This window comes from Rhamphochromis sp. 'chilingali', assembly GCF_963969265.1.
Source record: "Rhamphochromis sp. 'chilingali' genome assembly, chromosome: 15".
NCBI lineage: Eukaryota > Metazoa > Chordata > Actinopteri > Cichliformes > Cichlidae > Rhamphochromis > Rhamphochromis sp. 'chilingali'.
Genome location: NC_137942.1, coordinates 9,207,340 through 9,226,219, shown reverse-complemented (window position 1 = coordinate 9,226,219; position 18,880 = coordinate 9,207,340). Strand labels below are relative to the sequence as shown.

The 18,880-nt window shown below is 38.7% G+C and overlaps 3 protein-coding genes across 4 annotated transcripts; 1 reads left to right on the top strand and 2 right to left on the bottom strand.

The window, feature by feature from the left end:
- Positions 1-942: 942 nt before the first annotated feature.
- rps11 (ribosomal protein S11) lies at positions 943-2,962 on the bottom strand. The gene is made up of 5 exons (XM_080905519.1): positions 2,813-2,962; positions 2,194-2,334; positions 1,892-1,967; positions 1,452-1,581; positions 943-1,165 (listed from the first exon to the last, which is right to left on the bottom strand). Exons 1-5 carry the CDS (start codon positions 2,825-2,827, stop codon positions 1,042-1,044), a joined length of 486 nt encoding a protein of 161 aa, XP_080761645.1. The 5' UTR covers positions 2,828-2,962; the 3' UTR covers positions 943-1,041.
- Positions 2,963-2,966: 4 nt separating this feature from the next.
- Positions 2,967-6,445, top strand: LOC308411580 (apoptosis regulator BAX-like). The gene is made up of 6 exons (XM_080905518.1): positions 2,967-3,189; positions 3,827-3,875; positions 4,388-4,546; positions 4,676-4,811; positions 4,920-5,024; positions 5,108-6,445. The coding sequence occupies exons 1-6, from the start codon at positions 3,159-3,161 to the stop codon at positions 5,204-5,206; spliced, it is 579 nt and encodes a 192-aa protein (XP_080761644.1). The 5' UTR covers positions 2,967-3,158; the 3' UTR covers positions 5,207-6,445.
- Positions 6,446-7,234: 789 nt separating this feature from the next.
- On the bottom strand, positions 7,235-18,592 carry map3k14a (mitogen-activated protein kinase kinase kinase 14a). 2 transcript variants are annotated; one of them, XM_080905339.1, is made up of 16 exons: positions 18,531-18,592; positions 13,078-13,350; positions 12,913-12,994; positions 12,578-12,797; positions 11,899-12,282; positions 11,671-11,805; positions 11,449-11,578; positions 10,878-11,006; positions 9,507-9,611; positions 9,256-9,413; positions 9,014-9,164; positions 8,482-8,802; positions 8,280-8,389; positions 7,985-8,123; positions 7,786-7,886; positions 7,235-7,667 (listed from the first exon to the last, which is right to left on the bottom strand). In XM_080905339.1, exons 2-16 carry the CDS (start codon positions 13,334-13,336, stop codon positions 7,506-7,508), a joined length of 2,586 nt encoding a protein of 861 aa, XP_080761465.1. In that variant the 5' UTR covers positions 13,337-13,350; positions 18,531-18,592; the 3' UTR covers positions 7,235-7,505. The 2 variants fall into 2 exon arrangements, with proteins under 2 accessions (XP_080761465.1, XP_080761464.1); XM_080905338.1 differs by lacking the exon at positions 18,531-18,592 and adding an exon at positions 14,834-15,100.
- Positions 18,593-18,880: the final 288 nt, after the last annotated feature.

The window sequence follows — 18,880 nt, the reverse complement described above, 5'->3', positions numbered from 1 at the left end:
CACCATGCGATTAATAATCTGACAACAATTTGAATCAAAATTCAAAAATTTCAATTCAAAATTCAAAAAAAATGTGTGTGAAAATCAAGTCCACCCTTATTGCTTACACGGGAAACAATAGGGAAAGCAGCAAGTGTGAGAACATCTATAAAAGAAAATGAAAGAACTTCTATTTTATATCCCTCTCTTGGCAGTTTGCTGCAGCATTCAGGTGTTAAAATAATGTTGAGGAGATAAATTGTTAACAATCTGGGAGCAATTGTTCCTCGGACTTGGGAACAATGCTCTTTAAATCTTGTAGAGCCAAACGTGAAGCCATCTGTTTGACCAATAAAGCCTGGTTCAAACCTGGTCATGCAACAGTATAATGATTCCAAGCACAGCAACAAACTTACAATAGTTGAAAAAGACAAGAATCAAGATGTTGTATTAGCAAAGTCCACACAATTAAAATGCTGTGCAGAGAAACCCTCACTAATGCAGTAAGAAAGTGAGCCCAAACTCATACCCAATAAAAAGACTGATAGTCTTTGTATGCAGTCACTACAGTTCATTGTGTTGTTTTTAAAGGTGAACAGTTTAGAAACACGCTGTTGAATCTTGATGTATTTTAACTCACTGCTTCTGCATTTTTCTTTTTTGTTCACTCACAGTATGTTATTTGTTGCTGCTCATCCAGGCTTGTATTTAAATAATTCTAGAACCAGAACTTTTGTGCCCTGATAAATTTTAGAATTGAAAGAGAGTGTACCTTATCATGACTGCAATTCCAGATTTTATAGACTTTTAGACCAGGAAGCAGAGTACCCAAAATTAAAATACTTAATTTTCATACAAGTACTTCATAAATGCATCAATAATATTGTTACAGTGACCATTAATACATAGAGTGCCGTCTCTTTATTATGCTCAAACTACTGGAAATAAATCCACACAAAAATGTTTTATATTTCAGTCTGCTCCGGAAAATTTAACCAAGATTTTCTTTATTTCAAAATGAGACAAATTAGCCGACGGCAGACATCTCGTTCAAAGTCACATCTAAAACTTCTGGAACTGCTTCTTGGCTCCAGCGGCCTTTGTCACTTTGAGGACGTTAAATCTCACTGTCTTGCTGAGGGGTCGGCACTCCCCGACAGTCACAATGTCTCCAACTGTGACGTCTCTGCGGAAGACAAAACAAACAAAGAAAAAAAAAAAAAAAAAAAAAAAAAACAGTGCAAAGGGGAATTTAATATGGGTATGCATGTCCAAAAATAAGTTGACAGAAAATGTTGTCATACTGAAGCAAAGCTGCATCAGTTTTTGCCAAAGGCAGTGTCGTCAGAGCTTCCTGAGCTTGGAAGACCATCGTGAGAAAAAACATCATATGCAGCAAAATAAGAGGCTTTGAAGGAACACAGTTATTAACTAAAGGGTTATTTAACAAAACATAATGTGAGGTGCTATACCTAAAGCAAGGTGACAGATGGACCGAGAGGTTCTTGTGCCTCTTCTCAAAGCGGTTGTACTTGCGGATGTAATGCAGGTAGTCACGTCTGATGACAATGGTCCTCTGCATCTTCATTTTGGTCACCACACCTTCAGACAGACAATGGACAGCATTTTGTGTTATACCACTTTCTCTAGTCATAAAATGGCACTGGATAGATTTAGAAAACTGCTCTTAGAACTTTTGTCACTAGACTACATCAGTGTTGCCATTAGGCATTGTCGTCAGAACCCAAAGGGCTTGGAAGACCATCGTGAGATAAGCATCATTTGCAGGACAGTGACAAAAAAGGAAGACGTGGTTTCTAGTAAATTACACTGTTCTGGTTTCATTTAAAATAAAGTTAAGTTTAGGACGTCTGTAAAAACACTTGTCTGTGCTACGAGACATTCAACTGACCAGAGAGAATACGGCCACGGATGGAAACATTTCCAGTGAAGGGGCATTTCTTGTCAATGTAGGTGCCTTCAATAGCCTGGAGAAAAAACAAACATGTTACTGTATATGAATAAGTGATAAGACTATCAAATCTAACATGAAATCATAATCACAAGTTTGCATCAGTGTTGCCAAAAGGCATTGTCGTCAGAACCTTGCAGGCTTGGAAGACCATCGTGAGAAAAACATCATCTGCAGCTTACAACCAAATAGTTTTAAATGTATTTAAACGTTTGAAAAATGCCTTGAAATGATTCATTTACCTCTCTTGGTGTTTTGAAGCCCAGCCCAACACTCTTGTGGTAGCGAGGAAGCTTTTCCTTGGTCTCCTTGCCACCATCTGTGATCAGAACACGCTTTTTGTTCTGGAAGATGGTAGGCTGCTTCTGATAGGATCTCTCGGTCTGGTCAGAAATACAGATCAGCGAGTTAAAGCTTTGAAATAGAAATCACATCACCTTCACCACGCATTTCTCTCACACGCCGCCGCTCGTTAGTCGACTTAAGACTTACTTCCTCTCACTAAACCTATGTTCACTTTTGGTTAATATGACATGCAGCCTAACAAGTTACAGAAGACGTGCCTAAAAAGCTAAGACTTAACACGCACATCATGCAAAGAGTAGAAGCCGTATTAATAGGGAATGGTAAGTAATAGCACGCTAAGCTAACCAGGCTACCATTCCGGCTACTTGAGCGCTGCACGAGGGAGTACAGAGGAGCAAAAAATGTTGACTATAAGCGCGTAAATGTAGTTTGAAGTGACTCAGGAACAAATATAAGAACACTATAATGGCATATACTTAATTCTAGATGAGTAAAATGTTTATTAAAGTGTAAATATGTCGATTTAAAGTCACCACGCTGTTTTGCCGAACATACTTGTGCATCCGCCATCTTTGCCAGCCGAGTCGTAAAGAGGCCTGTGTATGCGCGCGACGGACGGAAGACACCGAGGTACGGGAAATGACGTTCATTTAGGCGAGGCCAAAAAAGATTTAACAGACTTTTTTTGGACTAAAATTACAGAGTTATCGTACCACTTTACGTGCGGTAGGGGGCATTATAGTTTTTCCCTATTTCTGTTGCCTATAGTTCTATTTGTATATTTGTAAATTAAACTAGAGGGTGAAAAAGTGAGGGTGGCAAGTGCCGCCCACTGGTACGAACAAATAACTGTTATCACGTGATTGCACGGGAACCAGAAACGACCCAAACAGAAAAGAAGATGGCATCACACCCAGGAGGAGGCGATCAAGGTAGTAGCAGCTATCGTCAACAAATAAAATACATATATTTCGACTCTGACAGTGTCGGTGGGAGTCCGATAGACACAGATAATGTGGCGCTTTAACAGTTAACATTTAGTTTGCCGCTTTATTGCTTGCTAAGTGTATCGTTAACATGGATAGGGCTTAGCTTAGCAAAAGTAGCTAAACGTTAGCTTTTCGTTAGCACTGCGTTGTGTAGATGTTCGTGTTACAAAGAGTAAGCAAACGCGTTTGACCGAAAGCGAAACGTACACATTTGGAAACGGCATCCTTTTGACATAAAAAAAAATGGCAAATTTCCTCAGTTACGACAGTGTTGAACGCGAATTAACTTAAATTAATACTATCAACTAAATAACTAACACCAGATTTGATGTATTGCCTTTGTATATGTTACGGACAAACAGGTGTCTAGAGTTGAGTTGAACAGGAGATATAAATAATTTACAAAAACAATAGTTTTAAAAACGTGTTTAAACTAATTGTTACGAAAAAAATACCTACGATGAAACTGAGAATTGACGTATAATTTTTCTGTCATCTAAAGTGATCTCATAATAATTTGGCGCAATGCTTATTTATCAGCATTTGAGTCATCTAATGAGTGTCTACCTTTGTCTTTCAGGGAATTCCGGAGATCAGATACTGGAAGTCGGAACTATTTTGTTACAGGAGTGAGTACACACTACACTCTTGGGTAGCAGTTATATGTGGAATATATCATTTTTGTGAAGGAAATCAACTTGATATAAGGGGTTAGGTGTAAGGAGTTTGAGTGCCTTTGTTGACTTGTTTCAGAAGGAAGAGCTGATCACCTACCAATTGCAAGGCTATTTGTTTGATCTTCTAGGTTGCATGTCAACATAAATAGTGAATCTCATGTTGACCTTGACACATCTGTCAGAGTGCTAGTGTCCTAACGTTGGGTTAAAAGTGCTTTGGCACAGAGAAAATATGTATCATATGTGAACGAGGTTTGTTGTAAGAAAACACATTCAACGCTCAAAGAGAGTAGTAAAGTGCTATATATAAGTAACAGTCCATTTTGAAAGTGCTAATGTGCCAAGGTCCAATGATGACAACCAGCTTAGGTAACCAGGTCATCTTAACCCCTTCACTTTGGTTTCTTGCTGTTGAACTAGAGAAAGTGTAAGATGGCTTGCTGTTGTGTATTTGTGCTGTATAGTTTCATCTATGAGCGAGTTCAGAGGCAAGGAGATGGCAATAAGGCAGTGACGAGAGAACAGCTTGGTGGAAGCCAGCTGACTGACCCAAAACATAAGAAGCTTGCTCAGTGCCTGCAGCAGATTGGAGACGAGCTGGATGGAAATGTAGAGCTCCAAAGGTTGGTAACTTGTCTGTGTGCCTCTTCAGGCAACTTTAAAGGCGTGGAGTATTATGATATGCAAGTTTGTTCAACTATAACTGTAATAACTTAATTATTTGCTTACCATTATTCAATCTTTTTCCCTAGAATGATAAATGACTCTTCGCTTTGTCCCACAAGAGAGGTTTTTATGAGAGTGGCCTATGAGATCTTTTCAGATGGAATATTTAACTGGGGCAGGGTGGTTGCACTGTTCTACTTTGCATGCCGACTCGTTATCAAAGTACGTGAAACTGCTATGTTTGGTATTTTAAAATTAATAAATAACAAAAGTAAGGCATGTATTATTGAATTAAAAAAATCTAAAGATCTTCTCTTTACACCTTTACAGGCTCTTGTAACTCAGATTCCGGATATTATCAGAACCATTATCAGTTGGACCATAGACTATCTCCGGGAACATGTGATCAACTGGATCAGGGAGCAAGGTGGCTGGGTAAGGAGCAAACTAATAAACCTAATTTATTAGCAATAATCTATGTGTCCATATTAAATTTCCTGTCTTTTCGGCATTTTTAGGAGGGTATTCGCTCCTACTTTGGCACACCAACATGGCAGACGGTCGGAGTTTTCTTGGCAGGAGTCCTTACCACTGTTCTTGTCATTCGCAAGATGTGAGGGGCAGCATGAAGAGCAGAGAGGAGAAAGACAGCAAGAATTACAATTGAGGGAAATGGCACAGGAGGAAGAAGAATGCAGAAAGAAATACACTCAACAGGAAGAACTTATCTCGAATTAATTGTTCTTCATTTCTGCCTCTTATTCATATGTAAGAATTGGGAGTTGGACTAATAGCGCTGTTGCACTCAAGATGCCTATGCCACTGGGGAAGCGAGCTGTGCAGGATTACGTGCACAAAATTGAAGGATGGGGAGAGGTTGTCAAGACTTGAACAAGGAATGCATTTTAATTAATTTATTTTTTACTTGGTACACAAGTCACTGCATTCTGTTTTCTACCTTAAATGATATTATGAGAAATGTTTTGATCAAATTAAGAGTTTCCCTTGTTTTGTTTAGTTTTTTGCTATTTTTTTTCACAGAAATTGCCTTTCTGCTCTTCCCACTCTCTCCATCCTTTACATCATTGTCTGTATGCTAGCCAATCCACATTCTCATGTATTTGTGAGTGTTCACTGGTGTAAATCTGTAATGTTCTGCTGGCACTGAATGTGTAAGGTGGTCATATTCGATGGAGTTAAAGAGATATTTTTGCGGAAATATTTAGAAAACGGTATATACTAAGAGAACTCTGATAAAAGTTTGGGTTTAATTAACCCCCAGTTCATTTCTCTTCTTCCAGTAGGTGCAGCACCCAATTCTTCTATATAAAGTTATGTTTACGTTTAACATGAATCATCAGATGGTTAAAAAACAGTCAGATAATCTCTCTGAAAGGATAGTAAAAGAACTGCAATCTTGTGTAATATACAATCATATGGTGTTTGGGGGCATTTTGACCAGCATTCTGACCTTAACGTGACACTCAATAATTCTGTTACTTCTCGGTGTTCTTTTGGTCTACTGAAGGTTTGACGCTGCAGACACAGAAAGCAATGGATTGCTCACAGATTCTTACCTCACTTTACACATATTCAAAGTACTGTATTTTGTACGTGAGTTATTCAAACTGCGACTTTGTCTAAACAGCAAAAGTCTTTTTATACGTTCTTCTTGTTTGTCAGTGCCTTGGTGGTTTTTGTTTTCTTTTTTAACTCTGAAATCATTTTGATATTCTCAAGTTTTCACCTTTTCTATATCATATTTGTAAGAGTAAAATTTCCTTCAAGTCTCCCTTGAAATCTTTTTGCAGTGACTTTGTATGCTGTAATATTAAAAATAAATCTTTTAACTATTATCTGTAGCTGTGCTTTAATCACACACAGAATGTTGACTATACTAAAAAGGCTTACAGCAGTATGATCTCATAAAATATGGCTCAGACTTTTTGCCATCAGTCACACCCCCTACTTTTTCTTACGTCAGTAAATCAGCATACCAGCTATTCCTGTTTTCCTGTTCCTAGAAAATGCATATGTTGCTGGAAATGTAGAGACAAATAGAAACTTAGTCTCCCGAGAGGTGTTTGAACTTGTATAGATCAACACAAACAATGTGCTAGTTAGATTATACATTAGTGTCAATTTTTAATGCAAAGTAAGACGCCAGGAAGCACACTGATATTATTTAATGTCCAAGTTAAGACATCAACCTTTTCATTTTTATAAACATAACCCAAGGCTTAGTAATCCAAAGTATAGCCTTCAGATAATTTTGGAGAAATGGTGGATTATCAAACTGGTAAATAATCTTTAGATATTAATAATGTCTTCTCTGGCATTAGCCTTGCTCTGCACCAAAGTTTCTGATAAATATGTCATAGTCATCAGTCACCAGACTAAGGCCTTTCTTTTATCATTATTATTATTATTAATTAAAGGATATTGGATATAACCTTAAAAGGCTGAAAAGTAAAATGAGACCAACTTTATCCTAATAGGAAACCATTATATTTATTATAGTAATAGTAATAATATAATTAGTAACTATATAGCTGTAACTTCTAAATCATGTGAACTATCAATTTATAAGTATTACAAACTTGTTTTTTTTTATGAAATAAAAAGAGAGATCAAACTTTTTTCACAGACTTCACAGTTTTCTATTTATTGACTCAACATAAACATTGACACATGCAACATTACAAGACACAATGCTAAAAATCAATCCTCTTTTATATTTCATTTTATTTTTAATTTACGATATTTTAGGCAAAAGCAGTTTGTTAAAGTGGAGGCTCACAAATGTTTTATGGTCCCTCACACATCAACAAAAGCCAAAGACACTTGTTCGAAGCACAACATGAAATGATGAGCGGTTAATATGAAATTGCAGCTGGAATAAAGTAGCTGAGGGCTCTATCGAGTTTCCAGCATGCCATCTTTGATTCTCCATCTCCAAGAAGTGCTGAAGTCTGGAGCTGGAAAACAGCGGAGCTCCAGGCCGGACTCTTGTACCTCCTCATCGTGACCAATCTGCTGGCCGTGCTCAGTTTTCAGTGTGTAAACCCTCTCAGAGATCTAAATCAGACACAGATAAATGTCAAACTAGTATAATCTTCTATTTTTTCTACTTAAATGGACAAACAACATATACTTTTAGGATATAATAGTGTGGGATTCTGTGAGTATACCTCACCTGATCACTGATTCCAGTGGCAATATGGCCCACCTTCACCCGACGCATCTCTCTGATCCGGATTTTCTTATCACTAAAGTCTCTGATGCAGACATCCACCCCTGGACCAATCATAAAGCAGAGTGAGGCACATGACCAAAGAGAAAAAAAATTATATACAATTAGGTATCATATTAAACAGAAGAGCTTTTTATCTCACCTTCAAAACAGCAAGGTGGTGGCTGCTGTGTGTGACCCAGGAAATCCAAACTGAACACCTGCACATCTGGCTGGCTATTGTAGGAGAAGACACCGGAGCTGAGGTCGTCTCCTGGGCTCAGAGACCAGCGGCCAGAGTCCTGGAAAAAGGGGAACACAAACCAAACAGTAGGTCTATTATTTCTGCTGTTAACCAAAACAATAGGCCGCCAGAGAAGTTCTTTTAAAAACTGTTCGCCTAACAACATGTTTTCCCTGATATTTTGGCTTTATTTCTGCTCTGCATTTTGATTTACCTTTTTGTCCAATGGTTCCCAGTTCGAGTAAGGGTCACTGCTGAGGCAAGACAACAACTGCTCCTGCATCTCAGCAGAATGAAGCTGGGAGAGGCTGCTCAGATAGAAATCTGCAAACAAACGAAAAAACAAAAGCATACAGAGTTCAAGCATCTGCCATACTTAACACCTGAAATTAAATACAGCTTAAAGAAAACCTCACCTCCAACCAGCTTCCGTAGCTCAAGTTCAGGTACCGTGGTGATTTTGTTGTCCCTCTTGTGGCTCAGCTCCGAGATCAGCATTTGTGGTTCATGAGGCGAGCCTCGTTTCGATTTCTTAGAATCAGCGTCTGCCTCTTCCTCATCAGTCAGTTTCTTTGTCCTCCTCCCTGTTGTGATCAGCTTTTCCATGGACTCTTGGTGCATCTCTTCATCCTCAAAGTCAGCACTGCTGCTGATGAGTTGCATGGAGTCACTTGGTTTGTTGGTGTTAAGCAAGGGCTCTAAATAGGGACCCTTCACTGGGTTGGTGAGTCCTCCAACTGCAATCAAATCAATAAAAATTAAATGAACTTATGTACCTACGATAAACTGATTAAAAAATGTATAGCAGGTATTACTAAACTCAATGTGGTCAACTGATGGTCACTAAAAAGAGCATTCCATACCATATAAATGCAAAATAACAAACTCTCAATTGTCTGTAAACTCACTGCTGAAACCACCATCAAGCCAGATGCAGTGCAGATTTACCTTCTCTTAGAGCTCTGTCAGTTTTTTCTCTGAGGTCAGTTGCTGATGATCTCTTCAGTGGATCCTTCTGGAGTCCTGCTTTTATAACTTCAGCAGTGAGAGAGCCACAGTCAGGTGGGATCTCTCTCAGAGGCGGGGGCTCGTTAGCAATCTGTAAACCAATCAACCAAGGAAATTCAGTCAAGGCTTGATACGAGTACTCTAAAGAACAAACATCTGTCAATAAAGTATTCGAAGAATACCTTCAAGTAAAGGCGACAATTATAGTATCTTGTCCAAGGCTGACAACCATTGAGCATGTGCAGTAACATACAGCAGCTGCTCCACACATCTGCTTTAGCTCCGCGGGGTTCTCCTTTTATTATTTCAGGGGCCATGTGAGTCTCTGTGCCCTTCAGATCTGTAATCAAATACATTGAGAAAATTGTGAATTCGGACATGTAAGTGGAGAAATTGCACATCTTGCCAAATTACTCAGTGACAAAGTATTTACCTTTGGACCTACTGAGGCTCTGACCCTGATTGTCGAGCCTTTCGGCATGTCCAAAGTCACATAGGAAGGTGTCTCTACCATCGTCCGACAGCAACACGTTGTCGGCTGTGAGAAACAAGTAGAGTCAGTAATCCATTGCATTAATCTGTGTGCTGCTGTGTGATGTCAGTGGTGCTTGGTTGATTTCCATGACTTGTGCTGTGTAGTTTTTAGATGACATAATTAGAAACAGGGCAGCTGCTTAGACAAAACAGTCTAAGACAAAGGAGCCAAATGAATGGAAAATATGAAGTCACACAGGGACAGCTGCTGTGCTAAACTCTTTAATGTGGAATGGATGTGGAAACTAGTCACAAACCGTACGCAGATAAAGAAGAGATGTGGTATTATTGTCTAGCTTTTCCTGAGAAATTACAGACAGCAGATGGCGCTTGAGATACACCACAAAACATGTCTTGTCAGCTCTTAAGATATTCTCTGTCTTTTTTGCTCTTCCTCAATCTCAGTTTCTGTTCTGTTTTTGTGTTTCCTTTGTTCTTCTATATAACCCTTTCCACTTTATTTTCATCTTCTGTATTCTTTCTGTCCATTGTACTTTTTCTCCTCTTCTTCTCTTTCGAACTACTTCCTGCTCTTTGTCCCATCCCCCCCCCTCACTCCGTTTTGTTCTCCCTTTCTCTCTCGCTCTCCTGATTTTGTGCACATGCGCCGTGTCTAGAGAACAGCAGTGAGTCACACTGTGGGAAATTCCCAGCCCGTCTTTTTCTCTGTGGTAATCTGGTTTCACAACCCAGGTGCTTGAAGATCAAATCTAGACTGTATCTATGACACTTGTGTTCCAAACAACAGCTGCGCATAGACACAAAATCCTCTGATGAGAACTAATTACAAATCTGACTTTCTCTCTGTCTTTTTTTCAACTTTCCACTACCACAACAAGTAAAAGTCAAGCTGACACATTTCTTAGTTTTACTGTTATTACTATTGTTCTCTAGCTGTTAATGTTCATAATGAAAGTGTTGTGAGGCAGTGCCAATATCGATATATTGTTACTTTTTTGGATTTAACATTTACATTCCATACTTTATCACTCGACAACATCACCAATATTTAGGAAGTCACAGGAACAGTCCCAGTCATTATTAATTTGTACATTATATAGAGATAAAAAGTGGATAAAACTTAACAACTTCACTTTGTGGATTTATTTGCTGTTGTAAATTGATTAAATTACACTAAATTTCTTATAAAAGCTCACTCTTAAGATACGTGTCATGTTCAGTCATAAAGTGGGCACACCAAACATCATAAATATGAGGCTAACATTCAAGTCATCTAAGATTTCAAAGGTATGGTATTTGTATAATATACCTTTAATATCGAGATGCACCACCCTTTTCTTCACTAAGTACTCCAACGCTGTTAAAACTTGAGAGTGGTAGTGGAGACTTAAATCCTCTGGCAGTCGACCACGTTCCACTATCAGCTGGCCCAAAGAGCCTGGAATAACACAAAATGTTAGAGCGGAACAAAGACTGCTGTCTTAGCAATATTTACCAACAGAGAGCATCTGATTAATCTTTTCCTCTGGGTTATGGCTTGTAAAGAAGCCTGCACTTAATGACAATGGAAAAATGTGTCAGGTATATCAATGTTTATCAGGAAGGGAGCTTGCGTCACACGTTTGGTGCAGTTTGGACAAACACTCTTTGAGTAAGGTCAACAGTCATTTCGAGCATCCCAGAAACACCCACTTCCGCATCTCAACACTAATCACATCCGTATTTTTCTGCACTTGAACTCAGTCGACTCAAGTTCCATGTACTGTACATGTTTGTGCACTTAATTGATTCCATCTGTTTCTTGAGTTTAAATGACAACAGGAGTAGTTAGTATCAACAACATACGCTGTGTGTGAAGGGAAGATAGTGGGATTGTTTACCAGCTTTGTGTTCCATCAGAAGGACGACATTAGGCCCCTCTCTAACCACTCCAAAGAGCTTCACCACATGAGGAGATCTGAGGGCACTCCACGCACCCACCTCCTCACTGTTGAACCTCTTCAGGGCAATCTTTAAGAAAAAGATGGAACGTAAAATACTAAGATTATGTACATACTTTTATACAAGACTGTTTTTATACAAATCGATATGCTGTAAATTACCTTTTTGGCAGCAAATTTGAACCCACTGTTCACATCTTCAGCACTGTGTACTTCACCATAGGAGCCTTCCTTGATGAAGTGCTGGAGGACATACTCTCTCCCTTCTTTGTATTCTGAGTCCACAGGCTGAATTTTCTGTCAGGAAGAGACAAACAGGTTAGTTTGGTTCAGCCACTTTTCAAATCAAAACATACCGAAGCAAGCAGACTGAAGCAAAGCAGAACTTACTTCATGATAAAAAATGAGTCCCTCATTGCTAACAGAGTCAGCTTCCGAGAACTCGTCTTCGTCTTCCCTAGTCTCCCTCTCCACTTCTTTGAAAAATGGCCCTGTGTAGCATGGATCCCCCTGACTGACAAGGCCTCTGAGCCCAGCAAGGGCCAGTGAGCAGTCTCCCACACTGCTAAGAGAGTCTGAGCTGCTGTTGTGCTCATATGACCGAACACTGGAGAGGTTACCCAAAACTGGCCAGTTCAAAGGGGAACAGCTTGAGCCTTTGTTGTAAACTTGTTGGCTGTAAAAAGAAGCCCTTCGGGCGTCTTCCTCTGAGCTTTCAAAGCTGCTACAGCAAGAGGTACTGAGATCGCTTCTCTCTTCAACAGAAGAGTCCCCCTACAAGAAGAAGAAGAAGAAAAAAAAAGTTCTTAGACAATATAGTGTTTACATCCTCCGATAAATTTGCTCTAGGCTTAAAAATTCAAGGCCGAAAGAGGCGGGGCTGTTGGAATTCAATGTTTCACTTCCACAATTTAGGAAGGGTAATGTTTACATGGGAACTTCTAGAGATTAGGACCCTATTGTTGAAGATGATTTAAATTCTTTTAACAGCACAGCATACTAAATATTAACACATTTTTGAATCCAGTTTCATAGTCAAGACTCAGAGAGATGTGAAGAGTAACCTCACCAGGATCGGGATCAGAGAACTTCCACTTTCTTGTTCAGGCACTCCAGAAGGCATTCGACGTCTCTGTCGCTGCTTGTCCTTCTTCTTCTGCTGCTTCTTCCTCTTCCCCTTACGTTTCTGTCTCCTATGGGTACTCTTTCTTGAGGAGAGTATTGATGTGCTTGCTTCCTGGATGGTGGCCATTGTTTGGCACGCCACATTGTTTTGGTCAGATGAAAGACTTCAAAAGAAATTTGAAGAAAGCAAAAGGAATTTAAGGCATGTTTACACAATTCAGCACAGACCCTTAAACAGAAATTTAATTTATAATGCGGAGAATGTCCCCAAGATCTTACCTGGTGGTTAAGCATTTAGGGAAGGCACGGAAGGAGCGGTCATAACAGGACGGGCTGAACTCTTGGGAGTCCTGGGTTTCACCTAAACGAGCACAGTGTTAATGTAAAATTGGCTCACAGGAAAGTTCATTGATGTGATACACTATAAAAATAAGATATATTTACATTCTGCCTGAGCAACAATGGTTGAGGTCTTGAACTGCATTTCTTCCACTTGTTCTGCAGTTCCATGTGTCAGGAGTTTAGTGAGTTTATCAGCAGACCACTTTTGCGTAAATCCCATTTTGCCATCCTTCCCCTCATCTTGCGCCTCCTCAGTCTCCTGCTCTGCATTGGAGCATGATGGATATGTCCCCTTCAGGTCAGCTTTTGGTGGTCCAGTGAAAGGCGCTGTTGAGTTGAAGAGCCTCTGTCTCACCGCCATGTTATCTTCTAAATCTGCAAGAGACACAAGCAGCTGATAAATAACGATCTTCCTTATCAACTGTCTCCTGCCTTTATGTTTTGTCTTTAATCTTAAATAAGAGTTAATCAATTTCGTTTTAGTTATAGATGCCAGGGTTGTTTGTGTGGCTATAACCAGAGAGTTAAAAGTAACTTTTTTAGTATTATTATTTAAATATTAATTAGTGAATTTGTCTTTGGTCGAGGGCAACATATTTGGCTCCTTTATAAACCGAGCTTTCGATTTTGATGAACACGTTACTTCAGAGCTCACAGTGCGTGATATTTATTCAGTTAGTCAGATGCTTGCTGCGACTCATCAAGAGTGACCTTTAGAAATGTTGTGAAGTTTGTATAAGCATAAACCATTTCTCCAAAATGTAACAAAGGACTTTTATCTGCTAATGTGAGCGTGGGAGTGAGGATACCTAAAAAGGGGAACAAATGGATTCTGAAAACTAAACACATCTCAGGTTAAAGGTTGCAATGCATTTTGCTGTTTGTTTTTGTTCATTTTTTCTTAATTTTTCATTCTTAGTATTTTTTCAGTTTGCATCTATGGCACACTTTGCAAATACTTTCCACGGTGCCATTTGCCTGCTGTAATCGAGCACAACAGAAAAGCTCATAAATCTGACTGAAGATCCGACTGAAAGGTTTACGACGGAAATATACACCCATGCATAAACGCAAAAATAATTTGATATGCTTCATTATGGCTCGTTTGAAGTTTAACATATTTTACTGCGCCACACATGGTTAGGAGCGCAGATGAACTGAAACTGTGAAATTTGAGGTGGGCAGATGAGACAGGAAATTAAACCCCGGCCTTGTTTTCACAGTTGCAAACTCTGTCGCTCAGTGCATGCAGTCTGTTTCAGTCAGAGGAAGTAACCTAGGCAATGCCTGGGCTGCACAGCCTGGGCTAATTTGAAATAAAGATTTGCATGGCTGCCTGTTCACACCTTAAAAGTTATCACCAGCACAACAGGTAGGACTGTAAAACCAACACAGGAAAACTACATGCAGTTTAAAAGGCACAAACTGAGAACTACATTTAGAGCACTACAGTTGCAATTAGTTGCATCAGTTTGTCCATTACACTAGCAGCTTATCACACAAAGATTAAGCCTAAATTCTTGACTAAAACAATCACATGCACACTACATGCTTTTGCTGCTGACAACACCAATAAAGTATAGATACAAGTAACAATACAGCAAAAAATAACATCAAAACATAATCAAAATTACGTTAAAGCTGTTTGAGTTTATTAATGATACTACCTTATACGCAGACTTCATGCACCGCAAGATTATCTAGAGCGAAGCAACTCAACTGTCACTTCCGTCTTAAGACGCTGCACCACCACACCCCAATGAATTTACGTGGAAAGGAAATAGAGAAAACCCCACTGCAACAAACAGGCACAAAAACAGACTCTGTATGTGTGAGCCGACGTAGCGGGCAGACATACCAATAGATGCCAGTCTGAACTGCATTCTCAAGTATTTGTTCTGAATAACCTGTCATCGACACGAACTAGGTGCTCCGTTTGCGTGCCTTCATGTTCGACTTTTCAGTAACGACTCGGCTCAGTCGCTGCCGCTTTGCTTTCTGCTCTCTTGATGCTGGCTTTCAGCCAACTGGGGGGAGGAGCTGGCTGACTATGACTTATGGGAAATGCATCTACACTTCCCCATATTCCCCCCTCCTTCTGCTCCCTCTAACAGGGCTGGTTTACTTGCTCTGCCCTCTTGAGTACTACCAATTAAAGGATCAGGTTTGCTTATGGGTATGGTGACAAACATAAAATGTGAACTATGAACTGTGATGCAAGTAGTGGTAATATCTAAACCCTTTCAATCTTTGCATACTATCAAGATACAGGGTTTTAATGAGGAATAAGTAAAGGATATGATTAGTACAGCACAGCACTGAATTCAAATTTGTTCAAAAAGCAAAAAATCAGTTAAAAAAGTTTCTTTAATGGGTGAAAAACAATTTCAATTCTGTGTGCACTTTAAACCAGGTAGTCTGATAATCACCTGGAATGGACAGTCAACTTTCTGTACACATTCACACCACTAAATGTGAAGGGATTTGTGGCCTTTCATTTGCTCTGATATTCTAATAAGTGCGTGCCCTGTAGCAAGCCAACATTCAAGAGCCCGTCACATGTCATGTCACACGCCCACATTCTCCACTATATGTCCTGTTGTTAAAACAACAAAGAGTTTCTTTCTTTATGAAAATGTGGCAGTGTGAAAACTCACATTATGAGCATCTTCTTGCGAAAAATTATTTCCGAAAACAGTGTTTAGACTGAGGCAAGCGTATGAGCTGTCAATAATCTGATGGCTCTATCTGAAATAATCTCACTTGCTTTTCTCTTGAGCAGAAAAACAACTTAGTCATATAAAAACCACTACAGGAAACTCGGAACACCACTTGACAGGTTCTGGTACATGCCATAATCGAAAAGCTCAATGGAAGTTGCTCACTCCACCCCTACTGATAAGGAAACTGTTTGTCATGACAACAATATCTCTGCTAAACCGGCATAAGTTTAAGGACACAGGTACAGACATTGTAGACAGTCAAAGCATTTAGAATTTTGTTTTTGGTACTCTATTAGTAACCAACTTCACATATTATGACTCATAAAAAAGGCAACAATTAGTACAAATTATCAGTTCGTCTGCCAATCATTTTCTCATTTACTCATTCTGTCTAGAGCTGAAATATTTAGTCAGTTTAGCCACAACATTATGTGCAACAGATTAACTGTGTGACAAAAAAAAACTGTCAAAAGTTACTAGCTCAAGGTTCAAGATTTTAAGGTTTCTTTTAAGATGTCACTGTGACCAGTGTTTTTTGGGGTGAAGTTGTTTTTTGCTTTGCAATTTGCTGGTTTTGATTTTTAAATTTCATGTTTTTAATTGCCTCTTCATATTATTAAAAGCTTGACAGAAATTCTGCTTTGTTTTGGATGGATTGTTTTAAGCTGTGAATGAATCTGGAAACAGACTGTTAAACAGATAAGTATCGGCCTATACGTCTCAGCTTGGGGCACACCACCAATTCTGACCATATTCCAAACTTCATTTCTAGAAACCCTATACCTGAAATGAATCTCCAATGTACTTCACTATTGCCATATATTGCTCATGCAGTCCTGAGAATATTTCACTTTTTGCAAAAGAAGTCTGTGCAACTCTAAGGTCATTTTTTAACTTCTGTTCCAACTTTCTGCACTGACAAGCATGGCATTTTACTAACTGGAGAAATGGCAATGACTGGTTATCAAATTCTGCAAATTCATTTTGCAGGTCAAGTAATCAACACTAAAGTCTTTTCATTTACATGCAAACTGAACCTACACTTCCCTGTCAGTGTCACCAGAAACCTAAACAATTATGCTTTAGAGGAGTTTTGCACCCTAAATGTCTACACATATCTAATAAACATGTAACTAATAGTGCACACTATAAACTTTAATCCATAATGACCTTTGCTGTGGAAATCTTGAACTAAACTGTAACAAAACATACAGTTGGTGACTGTACAGCTTCTGCTGCTCTGTTTCTCTCACAGAGATTAATGAAATTCCAAAGCCTTTAGTAACGACTGCTAAAAGGAACTCAGAAAACACAGGCAAGAGTTCCTTAAGAGAACCGGTGGCTGCTTCTCAGGAAAGCATTCCAGTCCTCAACTACACATTCTAAAAAATTGCAAAAAAACATCTGCAGGCACACATTTAAATGCAGCTCCAAGTACTCAGTCATACCTCTTGTCTAATGTCTAACAACTTCCCTTTTTCTAGTTACTTCCTCAATATTAACTTCAATGAAGAAACAGTCAGTTACAGTAAGAATGCATAGTCCTCTCTTTGTTGGACATTATTTCCATTAAACTGAGATGTTCTATAAACTCCTTGCATTTTAAAAGAATAATTACCCAGGAAAATTCAGAGCTAAGCCATTGTTATTAATGTTATCCCAGTTTTTCTGTAAACATTACTGGGTTCTTTGACAAATTAAAATTAATTCGGAAAACAGTTTTCTCATGAATCAATAATAGAAATGTGTATTTGACACCTCACGAAAAACATTCTTCTCCATTTCCCAATGCTATCCAACATAGGTTTACTAAACATGGCCAAAGTCAACAAATCTAAAAGCATGTATATTATAATAATGTTCTACTAAGCTGCAATCTTTCTATACATTTTCTATATAGTGAGCTCATCTTAATACAGTCATATTTGCACTTTCTTGCTATCTTGCAAAGAAAATGAGAACAGGATATTTGCACAGGAGGAACAAAAGGTTTTTCGTTTAAGGGTGGACTTGGACCAGTGCTGCTTCGCTTGTAAATGCAGGCCAGGAGTTTGACTCTGGGCCAAGAAAGATCCAGCAAGCATTGGTGCATTATGGAGGCCCAGCATAACTTGGACCTGAAAAATAGGACCTGCCAAGAGTGACTAATGTAAACAATTACATCTGGTGAATGTAATTGTTTAGCTCTATCAGATTACATGAGGGCTCTAATGTTTAAATGAAACAGATAAGAGCATAAAAAGATATATGACTGCATATATTGCGACAACATATAATAACATACATAACGGCTATTCTTATGAGGACTCCTATAACAAATATAGCAAGTTTTTTTTTCTATCACTAATATGCTCTTAATTTTTTTTTACCAGGTAAGAACATCAACATATCCATGTTTAGAGTTAGTACAGCCTTTGTGACAAAAAATAAAAATAAAATGAGGGTGCCACTGAGAAGTATAAGCAGTACGACGGAAATTATATTCTGTACAGTAAAATCTACAGTAAGCCACTATAACAATTTACCTACCAATGGTCACCTTTGATGTTTAACTATTTAGCGATTCATTTAAAATGAATATAATTTGACTAAACAGTAATTTCATGTGTATACACGCGCTGTTATTGTGTGCACGCGCACTAACTTCCTTCTAGCCACATTCACCGCCATTTCACATAAAACTTAGGCCCAAAATGTTTGAAGTATTCGTTAAACAGTCAATCATGTAAATCGAGAAATCGAGTTCTCGACAAACAGCGGGAAACACTGAAGTCAGAAAGCTCTTAACTTCGTTAAACCGTTTATGATAAATACTATATATTCTTCACTTACCGTATTTCCCGTAACTAGGCGTCGGCCGATGGCGATCTTGACATCATGTAGCTTCTTTCCTGTTTCCGCTTGAATTTCGAAGTAGTTTTTGGGTTCCCTTAATTTTTACAATAACAACATTTAACGCCAGAATTCAAAGACATATTGCGCTATTATTAATCACTGACTGTAACAGTATGTTTAAATGTTGCTCGGACCGAGCACAATGTTTGCGTGTGGCTGTAAGGTATAGTTGTGCTTTTAATTTGAAGATAAAATGCACTCTCTTCATGTAAGCGTCTGTTTTTAATTTAATAAACTGCACATAAAAAGCCTTTGTTTGTCTGTTTGTTCTATGTTGTTAATAAACT

Excerpts from the sequence above, each read along its gene's own strand:
- LOC308411580 (XM_080905518.1), top strand. The coding sequence starts at position 3,159 with ATGGCATCACACCCAGGAGGAGGCGATCAAG. Across the intron at positions 3,876-4,387 it reads GGAACTATTTTGTTACAGGA|TTTCATCTATGAGCGAGTTC; the intron begins GTGAGTACACAC and ends TGTGCTGTATAG. Across the intron at positions 4,547-4,675 it reads GGAAATGTAGAGCTCCAAAG|AATGATAAATGACTCTTCGC; the intron begins GTTGGTAACTTG and ends CTTTTTCCCTAG.
- rps11 (XM_080905519.1), bottom strand. Across the intron at positions 1,968-2,193 it reads GCTTCAAAACACCAAGAGAG|GCTATTGAAGGCACCTACAT; the intron begins GTAAATGAATCA and ends TTTTTTCTCCAG. Across the intron at positions 1,166-1,451 it reads CATCTGTCACCTTGCTTTAG|AGACGTCACAGTTGGAGACA; the intron begins GTATAGCACCTC and ends TGTCTTCCGCAG.
- map3k14a (XM_080905338.1), bottom strand. The coding sequence starts at position 14,858 with ATGCAGTTCAGACTGGCATCTATTG. Across the intron at positions 12,283-12,577 it reads GTTCTCTGATCCCGATCCTG|GGGGACTCTTCTGTTGAAGA; the intron begins GTGAGGTTACTC and ends TTCTTCTTGTAG. Across the intron at positions 11,806-11,898 it reads GACTCATTTTTTATCATGAA|AAAATTCAGCCTGTGGACTC; the intron begins GTAAGTTCTGCT and ends TCTTCCTGACAG.